The sequence below is a fragment of the Rhinatrema bivittatum genome, chromosome 1 (assembly GCF_901001135.1).
Source record: "Rhinatrema bivittatum chromosome 1, aRhiBiv1.1, whole genome shotgun sequence".
NCBI lineage: Eukaryota > Metazoa > Chordata > Amphibia > Gymnophiona > Rhinatrematidae > Rhinatrema > Rhinatrema bivittatum.
The window spans coordinates 706,307,256-706,323,393 of NC_042615.1; the positions used below are offsets into that span (position 1 = coordinate 706,307,256).

Genomic DNA, 16,138 nt, shown 5'->3' on the forward strand with positions numbered 1-16,138 from the left:
CCCAGGTATCGTAGGGATCAAGCGGGGCTTGTAGTCCTGATGGACCTGGCTGAGGCTCTGAAGGCATCGATGGAAACCGAGGTGGAATCGGTGCCGTAGGTGGAACCAGAAATGGCATCGATGGCTTCGGTGCTGCCGATGGAATCGGTGCCTGGCGTGGAATGGATGGAACCGAAGGATATATCGGTGGAGATATACCAGAAGGCACCGATGGAACCACCCCGGAAGGGGGAATCCGGAACGGTGTTTCTCCTGCCGATGAAAATCCAGTCGGAGACGGTGGTGTTGTCGATGGTACTGGAATCACCGATGGAAGGGCCGTCAGGAGCGCCTCCATGCGGCTCAGTAGCGGTGCTAGCGCTTGTATCAACGGCTCGGTGGTCGGTTCCCTCCTCGGTGGCGAAGCCGGTGCCAGTGGCGGCACTGGAACCGGTGCCAGAGACGGTGCCGATGGAGGTTGCAATTTCTTCATCGCTTTCTCGATGGCCTCCTGGACCAGCCGGTCCAGTTCTGCCCGGAGACCAGGGGTAACCATACCCGGCTCGACGGGAGAGGGAGGCTGAGGCAGGGCCGGAGGGACCACCGTAACCGGTGGGATCACGGCCCCCGCACCCCGGGAAGGTGAGGGTTTCCTCGATGCCGGCGAACGAGACGTGGAGGGTGTCCGGTCTGTTCGCGGCTTCTTTGTCGGTGGCTCGGCTTGAGCAGAGGTCGATGGCTGTGGATCCTCGACAGGCCGAGACTTGTGCCGTCGATGGCGGTGCTTTTCCTTCCGATCCCCTCGCCCATCCGGGGAAGGGACGGGAGTCGACGGCCGAGAAGCGATCGATGGCGGACGGTCACCGGAGGGTTGACGATAATGGTACAACTTCGACGGTGCCGGTTCCGATGACGTCGATGCTATCGATGGCGTTGGGGTAGGTGCATGGAAGAGGAGCCCCATCTTCTCCACCCTGGCTTTGCGACCCTTGGGTGTCATTAAGGCACATTTGGTGCAAGTCAGGACATCATGCTCACTACCCAAACACATTACACAAACCCTGTGGGGGTCTGTGATGGACATAGTCCGGGTACAATCCGGACAACGGCGGAACCCCGTTGCCATGGCCTGAAGCCAAAATTTAGGCTGGGGATCGGTAAGTGCCAACAGGCCTCAAGGGCCAAAATCGACGGTAGTCGATGGAAAAAGGCAAAAAACTTACCGGGTTCCGTAAGATGACTAAAAATTTGTCGAAGGGAGACCCCTGAGGGGCAAATTTTCTTAGGAAATTAACTTCCAAATTCCTGTCAGGAACGTGGTTAGAGAGCTCCTTTTACCGCGTGGCAACTGCTGCGCGGAAAAAAGAAGACTGAAGGGAGACCCCTGCTGGCTGCAGGGTCAGTGCCTTGCTGGGCATGCCCAGTAGGGGCCAGTCAAAGTTCTGTTTAAACTTTGACAGAAGTTTTCCGTGGTGGGCTCCATCCTCGATGTCACCCATTTGTGAGGACAACCATCCTGATTGTCCTGTGAGAACAGATGTAACAAGGTTCATCTGGTCTAAATATTAGCTCTACCTGAGATGTCCATAGCTATGGGACATGTAATACAGTAGAATTTTATATAAAACACCCTCCCAAAATCTCATGCAGGACATTCTTTTAGAGATTCTATGCTCTTGCCTAGCTTTACCTAGAAAAGAGAACTAAGTAATTCCTGATTATTGGTCAGCGATTTGAAGGGACACCAAGCACTGCTCAGAGACACAAAAGGCACATGAAGAGTCAAACGCCATTAATGTTTTAGTCATCAGCTGAGTGAACTTCAGATTCATAGTGCACCTGTTAATGGTGGTTTAACCAACTATCTGAAAGCACAAAGTAAACAAGCAGTGCAATAAAGCATGGAAGAAGGCCATAAAGTGGAAGTAGCTTTTCTTGGTTACGCTTCTTGTAAATCTATGTGAAAATATTAGCCTGCAACATTATAAAAAAGGTGAAAACAGCATGGCAAGGACCCGCATCCTCAAAAGATAAACAAAGGAGGATCCACACATACATCCAATCATAAGTGATTAAAACAAATATTTTGGGTAAAAAAAAAAAAAAAAAAAAGCAGTCCCTAATTCACTGCCTTAGTAGGTAGAGTAAAAAAAAAACCCAAACATAAAACCATGCCTGCATTTCCTCTGTGTCAAATAGGTGACAGCTCCTTTCTCACCTGAAACACAGAAGTACACAGACTATATCACAATCTTCCTCTATCAACTACACGTCACTATTAAAAAGCAGGTCACCAGAGAAATTCATTTTATAAAAATGAGACCTTTTTAATGCTTGGGTTAGTTCTTCTGTACCTTACAGGCCAAGCCATATCTACTCAGCTACCTGGTTACAAATCATTTTACTTTACAAAAAGAGATACTACCCTGTAAAACTGCAGAAAGACTCAGGATGAGTCTATCAGGGAGGACATCATTAAATGGTGCCCATCAGCTCATTGAGGAACAATCCTCAGCTTTGTGTACCAAGGTTGTTTAGACTGTTCCTAGGGCGAAAAGAGTAAGTCATAATTTTGAAACTCTAAACCCCTGGGAACAGCCAGTTTTGCAAAATTTTCAAAATCATCTCACGTGGAAAGATGATTTAATTTCTAATATCACAGAGAATACAGACAAATCTGAACCAGTGAGAGTACAATGATTTGTGACTTTCTTGCTAACATTTCTGCTCCCAAGGATTCACACAAATTGCAGGAAAATAGTTTTAGGTAATTCAATAAAGATAAACTGTTTATCTGTAGCAGGTACTCTCTGAAGACAGCAGGTCAAATCACTCGCTCAAATGGATGATGTCATCCAACTGGGCCAAGACAGAAAGGTGTACTCAGACTTCAGAAAAAAACAAGTAGCCCACACAGCCACTGTGATGCAAGACTCCTCAGTCTTTACAGCAAGCAAACCTTGAGCTCTACAGGAGGAGGAGGAGGATGGGCTTGTGTGGTTGATATGTCCTGCTATCTATAGAGAACACATGCTACAGATAAGCAACTTTGCTTTCTCTGCGGACAACCAGGACAGTAATCAGCACATAAGTGAAAATATTTGCTATGTTTTTATATCAGTAGTTAGAGATTGTAGGGAGAGTGGAAGGAATTAAATATGCTTTTGAGAAATGCTTGGCCAAAATTGTCTTAACATGAAGCATTATCTAGGCCACAATTCCCATCTTTGTTTAGTGTCAGACCTGGCACAGGGGTCACTTCATTGTGGCACACCACCCACTTCCCCATCATCACTTTCTTTTCTCTTCCCTCTCCCCCTTGGCATCATCACCTTCTCCATTCCCTCTTCTCCCAGCACCATAATTATGCCTCTCCCCTGGCATCATCTTCTTCCCTTCATCATCATCACCATCTTCCCTCTCCCACCTTCTCTTCCCCCTCCATCGTACTAACATTTCCTTCCCTCTCCCTCACTCCCTGGCATCAACATCACCTTCTCTCTCCATCTCCTCACCCCTGGCATCATCACCACCTTCCCTTTCCTTCTAACTCTCCACCCCCCCTCCCGGTGTCATCTTCCCTCTCCTACCACTTCTTCCCCCATCCTTGCATCATCACCTTTCCTCTCCTTCCACCAATCTCTTGCACCCTCTGGCATCATCACCTTCTCTCTCCACTTCCTCACCCCCGACATCATCATCATCACCACTGCCACCACCAGCTTCCCTTTCCTTCTACCCCTCTCCCCACCCCCTGGCATCATCATCATCATCACCTTCCCTCTCCCTTCACCTCCCATCATCTTCCCTCTCTCCTCAATTCCTAGCATCATCTCCTTCCCTCTGCCTCCATCCCTCTCTCTCATCCCTTGGCATCATCATCACTTTCCCTCTCCCTCCATCTCCAGGCATCATCATCATGTTTCACCGCTTCCTTGCATCATCACTTTCCCCTCTCCCTTCGCCCCCCCATCATTACTTTCCCTCTCCCCCTGACATCATCTTCTTCCTCACCCCTTGGCATCATCACCACCACCTTCCCTCTTCTTCCACCCCTCTCCCTCCGTCCCTTGGCATCATCTCCTTCCCTCTTGCTCCAACCTTCTCTCCCTCACCCCCTAGCATCATCAATTTTCTTCTCTCCCCATTCCCTGGCATCATCCCTTTCTCTTCCCTTTCCCTCCACTCCCCAGGCTAAATCACCTTATGTTCCCTTTCCCTTTCACAGTGCATCACTTGCCCTCTTCCTCACTTCCTGGCATCATCTTCCCTCTCCCTCATCCCCTGACATCATCATCTTCCTTCTATCTCTACTCATCTCCCCCATTGACATCATCATCAATCTTCCAATTCCCCAACACCCTGGCATCACCTTTCCTCAACCTCACTCCTTGGCATCATCATCACCTTCCCTCTCCTTCCACCCCCTTGAAATATCTTCCCACTCCCTCCACCCTTCTCCCCCAACCCCTAGCACCATCAACTTCCCTGTCCCTGATCTACTGGCATCATCACCTTCCCTTCCCTTTCCCCCACACTCTGTGGTACATTCCTTTCCCCACTCCACACCTAATCCCTGAACAGCAAAATTCTGGGAGCAGGCTTACTAAGTCTTTCTCCTGCTTCTTCCTCTGCAATCTGAAGTGCACAGGGCCAGCAGGTCTCACAAGCGTACAGAGCCCTGTGCAGTTTCTGTTGCACAGGAGAGCCAGCAGAGGGGAAGTAGGAGCAGCGGCCGAGAAGTGCTACTCTCTGATGCCCCCTGCTGACAGGAGGATATTCTGCAGGCCAGGAGGGAAACAGGAAATGAGATTGCAACCGCTGCACACCTGCACTCCAGCCATGGCACTCTATTGTGTCACGGCGCATTAGTTGGGAAATGCTGATCTAGGCAATAATGGGTAGCAAAAGGCATGCATAAGAGACCAGGTGGCAGCCTTGCAAAGATCTTCTATGGATGCAGAGCAAAGATGGGCTAAGGAAGCTGCCACAGCTCTGACCTGATCGGCTTTCACCTTAGTTTGAAGCTATTGCCCTGATTAAGCACAACAATAAGTTACCCAGCTAATCTTTAGCTGGCTAACTTTAAACCTAACAGGCAAGATTTTGAATATTTCCAGTTAAAAAGTGTCTAGCAATAGTTATTTGGATAATTTTAGACTTAAACACATACATATTAAAATACATTAAAACATACAAGTAATGTAAAAATAAAGGACTGAACACAATAAATTAACTTTGCAAACATACAAAGTATTTACATTTCTGCATAAGCCTATAAAAATAAGAAAGTTTTAATTATTTTGAAAAGTCTTATAATCAGATTCCTGCCGCAGTTCAATAAGTAGCTTGTTCCACTGAGTTGGCCCAATAATTGAAACAGCTTTTGTTCGGGTATTTTGTAAACTAAATTCATAGTGGGGAGGTATAGTAAGCAAGTTTTGTGATACTGATCGCAAATTGCAATTAGGTACATAAATAGATATCCTCTCTGATAAACAGCTAGCCTCATCATAATGGTTTTATGTAGCAATGAAAACATTTTAAATTGTGACCTCTGAGCAATTCAAAGCCACTGCAAATTTTTCATATGTATCATAACATCATCCCCCCACTGCAAACCACAAATTTTTCTGACCTCAGAACCTTCAACAAATATTTTGGCAGCCCTATAAATAATGAATTGCAATAATCCACCCAAATTCAAAACCAAGGCTTGCACAATTAATCTAGAATCCATGAGGAATAGAAAATGTTGCAAAGGTTATCACCAAGTGCAATTTATAGAATACTGCTTTTGAAACATTTCTCACGTGGTTCTTAAGGGGGAGTTGCCCATCAATTAACACTCCTAGATTATGAGCCTCTTCTAACAAACAAAAGGTCTGAGACCCGGCAGAGGTCATGGATGGAGTTGGGGGATCTACTTGCCCAATCCATATTATTATTTTCATTTTCATTTAATAACAACTGATTGCAAACAAACCAATCTTTGATCTTCCCATAACAACTAGTAAAACAATCTTCTGGAAATTCTCCTGGCTGCGGATTAGGAATAAAAAAAATTGTACATCATCTGCATGCAATCTATATATACTAAGCCCAGGGATTTCATAAGAAGTCCAAGAGGTTGTAAAAATACATTATAAAGGGCCGCCGAAAGGGTCGACCCATGCGAAACACCAGATGTGACTGAAAACCATTTGGACTCATCATCTCCAAATCTAACCTTATGAACCCAGTCAAAAAGGATGAAAACCATCTTAATACGTCACCTCCAATTCCAATTGATTGTAGTCAATCAATTTAAAAAAGTCTGAGATACAGTGTCAAAGGCTGAAGCTATATCCAACTGTATCAATATTCCAGTACGATGCTCATCAAGGCGTTTAGGCACGTCTTCAAACAGTGAAATTAGCAAAAAGATTCAGTTCCACGAAGTTTTCTGAAACCAAACTGTTCTTTGTCTAAAATAGTCATCTAGAAAATCTTCCAGTTGAAGCAATATCCACTATCCCTCTATAATTTTACCCACTGAGCATAATTTGGAATAGGTCTATAATTACCGTATTTTTCGCTCCATAAGACGCACTTTTTTTCCCCCAAAAGTGGGGGGAAAATGTATGTGCGTCTTATGGAGCGAATATTAAAAAAAACCTAAAAATCTAACAACCCCCCCCCATCCTCCTGACTCCCCCAAGACCTGCCAAACGTCCCTGGTGGTCCAGCGGGGGTCCAGGAGCGGTCCGGGAGCGATCTCCTGGGCTTGGGCCGTCGGCTGCCAGTAATCAAAATGGCACCGACGGCCCTTTGCCCTCACTATGTCACTGGGACTGACCAATGGCAGCGGTAGTCCCTGTGACATAGTAAGGGCAAAGGGCCGTCGGCTGCCAGTAATAAAAATGGCGCCGACGGCCCTTTGCCCTCACTATGTCACTGGGACTGACCGCTGCTATTGGTCGGTCTCAGTGACATGGAGAGGGCAAAGGGCCGTCGGCGCCATTTTGTTTACTGGCAGCCGACGGCCGAAGCCGAGGAGATCGCTCCCGGACCCCCGCTGGACCACCAGGGACTTTTGGCAGGTCTTGCGGGGGGGGGGGGGGGGCAGGGGGGGGGGGGTTGTTAATTAATTTAAAGGGTTGGGATGGGGTTTTTTTTGGGGGGGGGGAGGGGTTCCCAGAGAAAGAAAAGTTTTCTGATCTGGGGAGTGGACCTAAATGGCCCTCCCTAGACCCAAAAACAAAATGGGGAGGAAAAAAAAAAAGCTATACACTCCCCTAATTTGCTCCATAAGACGCCCAGACGCAGAGCCGGTTTAGCACAAATTTTTTTTTTTTTTTTTTAATTTTCCCCCTCTGAATCCTAGGTGTATCTTATGGTCAGGTGCGTCTTATGGAACATTTTCTGATAAAGATGAATCTTTACAAGTTGGCTGAATGATCGCCAAGAACAGAGCCGGTTAAATTGTGCATCGGGGGGGGGGGGGGAAGTTTACAGGCCTACTGGTCCTGGCCCTTCCCCACTCTTCCCTCCCACTTGAAATCAAAGTGCTCAGACCTGCTGGGCAGAGCCTGTAGTGCCCCCCCCCCCCCAACCCCCTTCCATCTTACAGTAAAATATAATCATCATACCCAGTCCTGGGATTGCCTCCTCCCGGCAAAATTTAAAAATAATTATAGGCTCCAGGGCCCCCCAATCCCAGACCTCCAGGTACTTCAAGGTTCTTCATTCTTCACCTGGATCGCAGTAAGGAGCCACACTAGAAAAATATGCTTCCAACATAGGTTTTTAGCAATCCCAGATGCGCCGGGCCTGGGTCACGATAGGCTGCTATCGCAATCTGGGTGAAGAATGAAGAACCTAGAGGTCTGGGAGGTCCTTGGGAAACAGAAACAGTAGCTTTAGCAGTAAAATGTGCTGCATCCTGCCACTAGAGCAGTATTATAGCAGAGACCATGCCTATAGCAAACAGAGCCTCAATAATGGTCATTGTTACTTCTCTTTTCAGCTTGTCATTCTTTCTTGTTTATTGCCTAATGCATGAATTTTGGCAACACAATTACAATGTGGCATGCAGATAATGTTTCTTTGAATTACAAATATTTTCAAAAAGAAAAACTAAGGAAGTTTCTCAACTTCTGAACCTTCTTTCTATAGCAAGAGAGAGCACTGTAGGCATTCAAATTTATTAATAAGGTAGAGAAACAAAAAAGGAAACAAACAGCCCAAAATCTAGTAAAGGCTGTCAAGAGGAAATCAGAGGTAAAAAGAAGAAATGAAAATAATTGAAGTGTTATAATAGAACCAAGTCAGAATTATCAGTAGAAAATCCACTGAACTGACAGATATGCTGCGTACCATATAAAACCTGTTCTTCTTAAAAGCTGTGCAGATGATTGTTGGATCTGGCTGGACACCTAGTAAAATGGGGTTATCAGAAGCCTTCATCTCTACTGTAGTTGCAGAATGGTGCTTCTTGGCAACGCCTTGGAACAGAGCTAACTGCATCACCCTAATATTTTCTTGTTTGCCCAGGATACGAATACATCTACAGGACGAAAAACAAAATAGAATTATTACTCTTACACTCTCAGTGTCCCAATAAAATCCCCCTTACTTCCAAACCACTCAGGAATAAAAGAACTCTATTTATTTTATTTTTATTTTATTTATTTCTTTTATATACCGACATTCAATCGAGATATCACATCGGTTTCCAGATAACCAAGAGAATAGGGCGTAGTCCGCCCTATTTTACATTATAACATGGTAACCAAAAAACAATTATAACATATTATAACAGTAGTACATGGAGCAAAAGGTTATAGGATATAACAAAAGGTTATAGGAATAACATATGTACATGAATGTGTTGTTGATAAAATATATTTAGGATTAGGGACTTGTTGGTAAAGTAATTTAGGAATAAAGGAGGGAGGGGGGGTGAGGGAAGGGAGGGGGGAAGGTGGGGTGGGAGGTAGTGGAGTGAGGGATTCAGGGGGGTGAGAAGACTGAGTATGGGATGAGGTGTGTTGCGTTCGGGCAGGTTAAGGGTCGGGTGGGAAGGCTTTTAAAAACAGCTATGCACTGCATGCATGCACTGCAGAAGCACTGGTCATTTCAGCTGATCATCATAACTGGAACGAAGAATAGAACTGTATTTTTCTCTGCTCTTCCCTGATGGCAGTGCTATATGAGCCAGTCCTCCTTGCTGGCTGGAGATTGGAGGGGAAGCCCCTTTTGCAGCTGAAGCCCTTAGTGCATGCAAGAATCAACCTGGTCTTTAAAGGCTAGAGAGCTCACATGATATCTAAAACATAAGTTCAGGAAGAATACTTGAACTAGGGTAGCCAGCAGCTCACAGCTTTGCCACAGACGTGGCTAGCAAAACATGATAGTTGATATGAATAAACTCTCTCTGGTGTTTTCGTCTCCATCTGATAAAGTCCCTATTTTGACATAAAAAAATAGTTCTTTAGGGAGCTCTGTTAATAAAAGTCACTCTAGTGAAAATTAAACCTAGGAATAACATGCAACTGCCATCCAAGTAATAAAAGATACTTGGCTTCCCATTTTATTCACACACTACACACACAGTTTCTGCAGAGGAAAATAGCATAAGAGCACGGGCATGCTGTTTCCAAAGTGGAGGTCAGACTATTGGCTCACAATGTTAAGCAAGGACTATATCATTACCAAAGACATCAATGCAGTAAAAAGCACTTCCTGAGCCCCATATTCCATGTTCTTTAATGCAAAAATGGAGAAATTACTTACCTGATAATTTCGTTTTCCTTAGTGTAGACAGATGGACTCAGGACCAATAGGTTATGTGCTCTTCTGCTAGCAGATGGGAGACAGAGTCAGATTTCAAAGCTGACGTCACTCTAGATATACCCATGCAGTAACCTCAGCTCTTCAGTATTCTCTTCAAAAAGCCATTGTGGATATATCTTTGCTTAGATAACTTGATAAAAAAATTAAACTTGATTGAACTGATTCAACTGATTCCAAAAACTGGAGACCGCCAGTGCACTCAATCAATTAACGCCGACACTGGTCAAACTGTGGGTGTCTTGAACTAGGGGTAGGCAACGGCTTACCCGTATTTGCTTAGTCTCGGGGTTCATTTTCTGAGGTCCTCCTTCTCTGCGGCAGCTGTGGGCGGGATGCTGAGTCCATCTGTCTACACTAAGGAAAATGAAATTATCAGGTAAGTAATTTCTCCATTTCCTATCGTGTAGCCAGATGGACTCAGAACCAGTGGGATGTACAAAAGTTACTCCCGGACAGGGCAGGAGGCTACCCATGGCCCACTTAGTACTGCCCTTGCAAAGGATGCATCTTCTCGGGCCTGAACATCCAGGCGGTAGAACCTGGAGAAGGTGTTTAGGGAGGACCACGTCGCCGCCCGACAGATCTCGGCAGGGGACAGCGGTTTCTTCCCAAGAAACTGCCTGGGCCCTAGTCGAATGAGCCTTAACCTGCAGTGGTAAGGGCTTTCCTGCCTCTATGTAGGCTGCCTTGAATTCTTCCTTGATCCAGCGGGCTATAGTCGCCCGCGAGGCCGCTTCTCCTTGCTTCTTCCCGCTGTGAAGGACGAACAAGCGATTCGTTTTGCGCACCGGTTCTGATCTTTCCAGGTATCGCACCATGAGCCTGCTGACATTTAGATGGCGAAGGTGGCATGAGTCTTCCGAGTCCTTATGTTCATCCAGGGATGGTAGGGTGATAGCTTGGTTCAAATGAAACTCGGAAATCACTTTCGGTAGGAGGGGGACGGTATGCAGCTGTATGGTTTCAAGAGTGAACCTAAGGAATGGTTCCCGACAGGATAGTGCCTGTAGTTCGGAGATGCGACAAGCTGAACATATTGCCACCAGGAATACCATCTTCAATGTTAAGAGGCATAGTGACAGACCGCGCATTGGTCTGAAGGAAGCCCCTGCTAGGAAGTTTAATACAAGATTGAGGTTCCATAAGGGAACTGGCCACTTTAGGGGTGGCCGAAGTTACTTAACCCCTTTTAGGAAACGGGTCAAATCTGGTTGAGCTGATAGACTGATTCCGTTCACTTCGGCTCTGAAGCAGGAGAGAGCTGCCACTTGGACCTTGAGGGAGTTGAGCGACAACCCCTTCTTCATACCGTCCTGTAGGAACTCCAGAATCATGGGGATCTTGGGTGTCCACGGGAGTGTCCCGCATTCCTCGCACCAGGCTTCGAATATTCTCCAGATCCGTATGTATGCCAGAGATGTTGAGAACTTGCGCGTGCGGAGCAGGGTGTCAATCATGGCCTTCGAATAACCGCGCTTCTTCAGGCGAGACCTCTCAAGGGCCAGACTGTAAGAGATTTGAGCTGGATCTTCATGAAGAATCGGGCCCTGCTGGAGAAGGTCCCTGTGTGGAGATAGGCACAGAGGGCTCCCCGCAAGGAGTCTTTGCATGTCTGCGTACCATGGGCGACTTGGCCAATCTGGGGCCACTAGTAAAACTAGTGCCCTGTGATGTTCTATCTTGTGGATGATCTTGCTCAGTAGTGGCCATGGGGGGAAGGCTTACAGTAAGTCTTCCTCTGGCCAGGTCTGGACGAGAGTGTTGATCCCTTGGGAGTGTGGCTCTCGTCTGCGGCTGAAGAACCCGGGGACTTGGGCACTGAGGGAGGTGGCCAGTAGGTCCATGGCTGGGAGGCCCCAGTGATTTACTATCATTTGGAAGGCTGTGGTCGACAGCGACCATTCCCCCAGGTCCAGGCTCTCTCTGCTGAGGAAGTCTGCTGAGACATTGTCTTTTCCTGTGATGCGGGAGGCCGAGATCCCTTGTAGGTTTATCTCCGCCCATGCCATGAGAGGTACTATCTCCAGAGACACCTGCTGGCTCCTGGTTCCTCCCTGGCGGTTTAGGTAGGCAATTGTTGTAGTGTTGTCAGACATTACTCGAATTGCTTTGCCTCGGAGTCTGTGGCTGAATCGCAGGCACACTAGCCTGACTGCTCGAGCTTCCAGGCTGTTTACGTTCCATCCCGCCTCTTCCTTGCTCATTCCTGGGCCGTCAGTTCCTGACAGTGGGTTCTCCACCCTCACAGGCTCGCATCCATGGTGAGCATGATCCAGTTTGGTGGGGACAGGCTTACTCCTCTGATTAGGTAGTCTTCCTGTAGCCACCAGTGAAGCTGAGAACATACCTCTGCTGGTAGCTGGAGGCAAACTGAGTAGTCCTGGGACAGTGGGTTCCAGCGTGATAGTAAGGAGCACCGGAGTGGTCGCATAGGGGCCCTTGCCCACGGATCGACCTCCAGGGTTGATGCCATGGGGCCGAGGACTTGAAGATAGTCTCATACCTTGGGGTGTGCATTGGTCATCAATCGTCCTAATTGTTCCATCAGCTTCCTTCTCCTCGGATGGGGGGGGGGGGGGGGGGGACTTTGTTCTGTTTGGTGTCGAAACAGGTCCCCAGGTACTCTAGAGACAGAGGGCTGCAGACTGCTCTTGACCGTGTTCACGACCCAACTGAGTTCCTGCAGTAGGTTCCTGACTCTGCTGGTCGCCTGCTGGCTCTCTTCCAAAGACTTTGCCCTGATCAGCCAGTTGTCCAGGTAAGGGTATACCAAAATCCCTTCCTTCCTCAGTGTTGCCGCCACGACCACCATAATTTTGGTTAATGTTCTGGGGGCGGTTGCTAGGCCGAAGGGTAGCACTCAGAACTGGTAATGGTGACCCAGTATCGCAAAGCGTAGAAAAGGTTGGTGATCTTGATGGACTGGAATGTGAAGGTAGGCTTTGGAGAGGTCCAGGGAGGTTAGGAACTTTCCTGGTTGTACTGCCTTTATTACGGAGCGAAGAATCTCCATGCAGAAGTGTAGTATCTGCAGATGACAGCTGACGTTCTTGAGATCCAAGATGAGTCGGAATGTTCCTTCTTTCTTGGGAGCGATAAAATAGATGGAATATCGCCCCGTATTTTGTTGGGGTGTAGGAACCAGAGTTATTGCCTTCTTGTTAAGAGTGGCTTCCACTGCCAGTCTCTTGGTGTGGGAGTGGCAGGGTGACATCATACATTTATCTGGAGGGATGCTGCAGAACTCCAGAGAGTAACCTTCTTGAATGATGTTTAGTACCCATTTGTCTGACGTGATCTCGACCCATCGTTGATAGAAGAGGGAAAGTCGACTCCCTATTTCCTCTTCCCGTGGATGGGCCATCCCATTCTCGTTGGGGAGTACGGCTGGAGCCTGCCCCGGGCCTGTTCCTCTCTTGGTTTGTCAGTTCCGAAAGGGCTGAGACCTTCCTGAGGAACGAAGTGCCTGGAATTGCGAGTTTCTGTTGGGGCGAAAGTGTTGAGAGCCTCTGCCCTTAGTTCTTCTGGGGGAGGGGCGCTGGTATCTTTTGCCCCTGTCCTCCGGTAGCCGAGGCACTGGAGATTCACCCTACTTACTGGCTAACTTCTCCAATTCGCTTCCGAATAAGAGAGATCCCTTAAAGGGCATCCATGTGAGATTCGCTTTAGAGGTCACCTACGCAGACCAATTCTGCAACCATAACTGTCTTCTGGCCACCACTACCGAGGCTACTCCTCTGGCTGAAGTCCACACCAGATCTGAGCTTGTATCTGTCAGAAAGAATGCTGCCGGTTCAATCGTTTCACCGGTATATGTTCCTGAGTTGTTTGCCTCTCTCTCTCTCGAGAGGAGCAAACAGTGCGCAGCAGGAAGCAATTCTGCAGTGTCATTGCTGTTGTGAAGGCCTGCTTAAGGATGGATTCTAATAGTCTATCCTGAGTATCCTTCAATGCAGCTCCTCCCTCCACAGGAATAGTTGTTCGCTTTGAGATGGCACAGACCATGGCGTCCACTTTCGGAAAACGCAGGCATTCCTTGGTCGCTGGTTCCAGAGGGTATAAGGTTTCCAAGGCCCGACCTCCTTTAAAGTTGGCTTCCGGGGCATCCCTCTCCAGGTCAATGAGTTCCTGGATGGCTTCCAGCATTGGGAAGTAGCATGAGGCTTTACGCAAGGACACCGAGATGGGGTTTTTCTTTGGTTCCGCCATGGGGTCAGTGCCTGGAATACCCAGAGTCTGGGAAACAAGGGCTGGTAATTCATCCCTGTAGAAGAAGTGAAGCATGGTTTGATATGGTTCAGGCCTGGAGGGATTTCCCTTTCTTCCAGGGAACCACCATCATCATCCAAGGTGTCCGGATCCCTATCCGGGGAGTTCTTGGTTAGACAAGGCATGTCTCGAGGCATCCAAGCTAGGTCGGGAGGATCTTGTGCTTCTGGTAGGGGTTGAACCCGGGTCACAGCCGGGGCTGATTGCGCCTGAATGAAGGCTTGCAGCCCTTGGAAAAATTCTAACCAGGAGAAGGTCCCTGGGTCCATGTTAATCCCAGGTGGAGTCGGAGTAGGGGACCCTGAGGAGCCCTCCTGGGGGGGGAAGCCATTTTAGAGTTGCATAGGTCCGGGGTGCTTTCTAATGTAGTAGTTTCGGACCCATCCTCAGACAGTGAGGGACCAGGCTTTGGTCCCCCCTGGGCTTCTTCGCAAAGATGACACAGGCAGGACTCCAGATCAGGCTGTGTGGCTCTGAGAGAGTGCCTTCTGGGCTTCTTGGACGCCGGTGCCATTGCCTCTATTCAATGTGCGTGTAGTTATGCGCGCGAGCATAATGTGCGCGTGTAGTTATGTGCGCGCATCTATATTGGATGCGCACAAGTTGGGTGCATCGATCGTCCGGCCTGCCCTGCACGTACCGCCGGTCGAGGGAAGATGGCGCCGATGTCCCCCGCGGGTCTCCATGTGTCTGGATCCCTGCACCGGATCGGGGCCTAGCCCAACTAAGGCTGCTCAACCCGATCAGTGCTCCCTTCTTACCTCACCAGAAGAAAAGAGGAATCGGTACAGCAATCTGAGCCCTAGGAAACCGGAGACCTGAATTTAAAAAGTTTTCTGCTTACCTGGTCTTGACGCTTACCGATCTTGTTCCGGGACGGTCTCCAGCTGCGGGGGAAGAGGGTTTTACCTTCACTGTTGAGCTCCTTTGTGCCCCCGCTGCCTTTCAGCCACTCTGGGGACTAAGTCCACACCGGAAACCGGCTACCGGACCAAGGCACACCTCTGAGGGATACCGAAATCACCTCAGGAATTCTTGACTGGGGAGGGACCCTTAAGTATCATTGCAAGAGAGCGGGGCTCTGTCTTCTGTAAGATAAAAAACTTTTCTTCTTTCTTGTAATTCACACGATGCTAGTGTGTGGGATAGTGTCCGCATCTGCTAGGAGACAGAGAGATACTGAAGAGCTGAGGTTACTGCATGGGTATATCTAGAGTGATGTCAGCTTTGAAATCTGACTCAGTCTCCCATCTGCTAGCAAAAGAGCACATAACCCACTGGTCCTGAGTCCATCTGGCCACACGCTAGGAAAAAGTGATTTCAACCAACAAAAAAAATGATAGCTCAAGTACACATAGATAACCTAAAGGGCATCTCTTTAGAAAATGACTGATCACCAGAGGACTTTCCAAAAGGACTGCTCAGAACATTTTGTACAGGCATGCCCACGTTTTGCTGTATATCATACTGTATGTGGACAGGGATGTCAGGCCAAACATTTTGTTCCTGCTTTCACTATCAATTTTAGATCCCTCCTTTGAAGTCCTAGAAATTCATTAAACTTGAAAATTTGGAGACATCTGTTAAAGTAGGCTTGTGCCAACTTTGTTGGAATACACTGGTTCTTTGTGGTACTGTCCGTTCCTCTGACAGAACACTCTTCAGACTTGCCCATTCTTGCAAATATGTAATGCTTTCTAATCTCTCCTAATTCCACATCATTCTCAGCTTCACAGCCCTAGGTCACTATGCCTTTCCAGGATAATTCACCAGGTGTGGGTAAAGGATGTATATGTCCTTCTCAAATCAAACTTTCATAAGGCCACATTTATTTCCATTCAGGTAAGGGGAAGCAGTTTGAATTACTAATGGGCTAATTTTCTGATTTTAGACAAGACTGAATAATATCACGAGCAATGCAATTATAAATCATAAACCCCAATAAGCCAATGAGGCAGAAATCTGCCGGAGCATAAAATAAAGCCTATGATCAAAGAGATGGTTCTGTTTTTACAACCTGACAAATACATGAATCACAGATTTAAGAACACGA

At 47.5% G+C, this 16,138-nt stretch overlaps 1 protein-coding gene across 1 annotated transcript in view; it reads right to left on the reverse strand.

Annotated features, from left to right (window-relative positions):
- Nucleotides 1-16,138, reverse strand: part of PPWD1 (peptidylprolyl isomerase domain and WD repeat containing 1) — a 101,284-nt gene that overhangs the window by 35,164 nt on the left and 49,982 nt on the right. Inside the window, exon 7 of the mRNA XM_029576222.1 lies at nt 8,338-8,527. Coding sequence (XP_029432082.1) covers nt 8,338-8,527 — 190 coding nt within the window. The remainder of the gene's footprint in view (nt 1-8,337; nt 8,528-16,138) is intronic.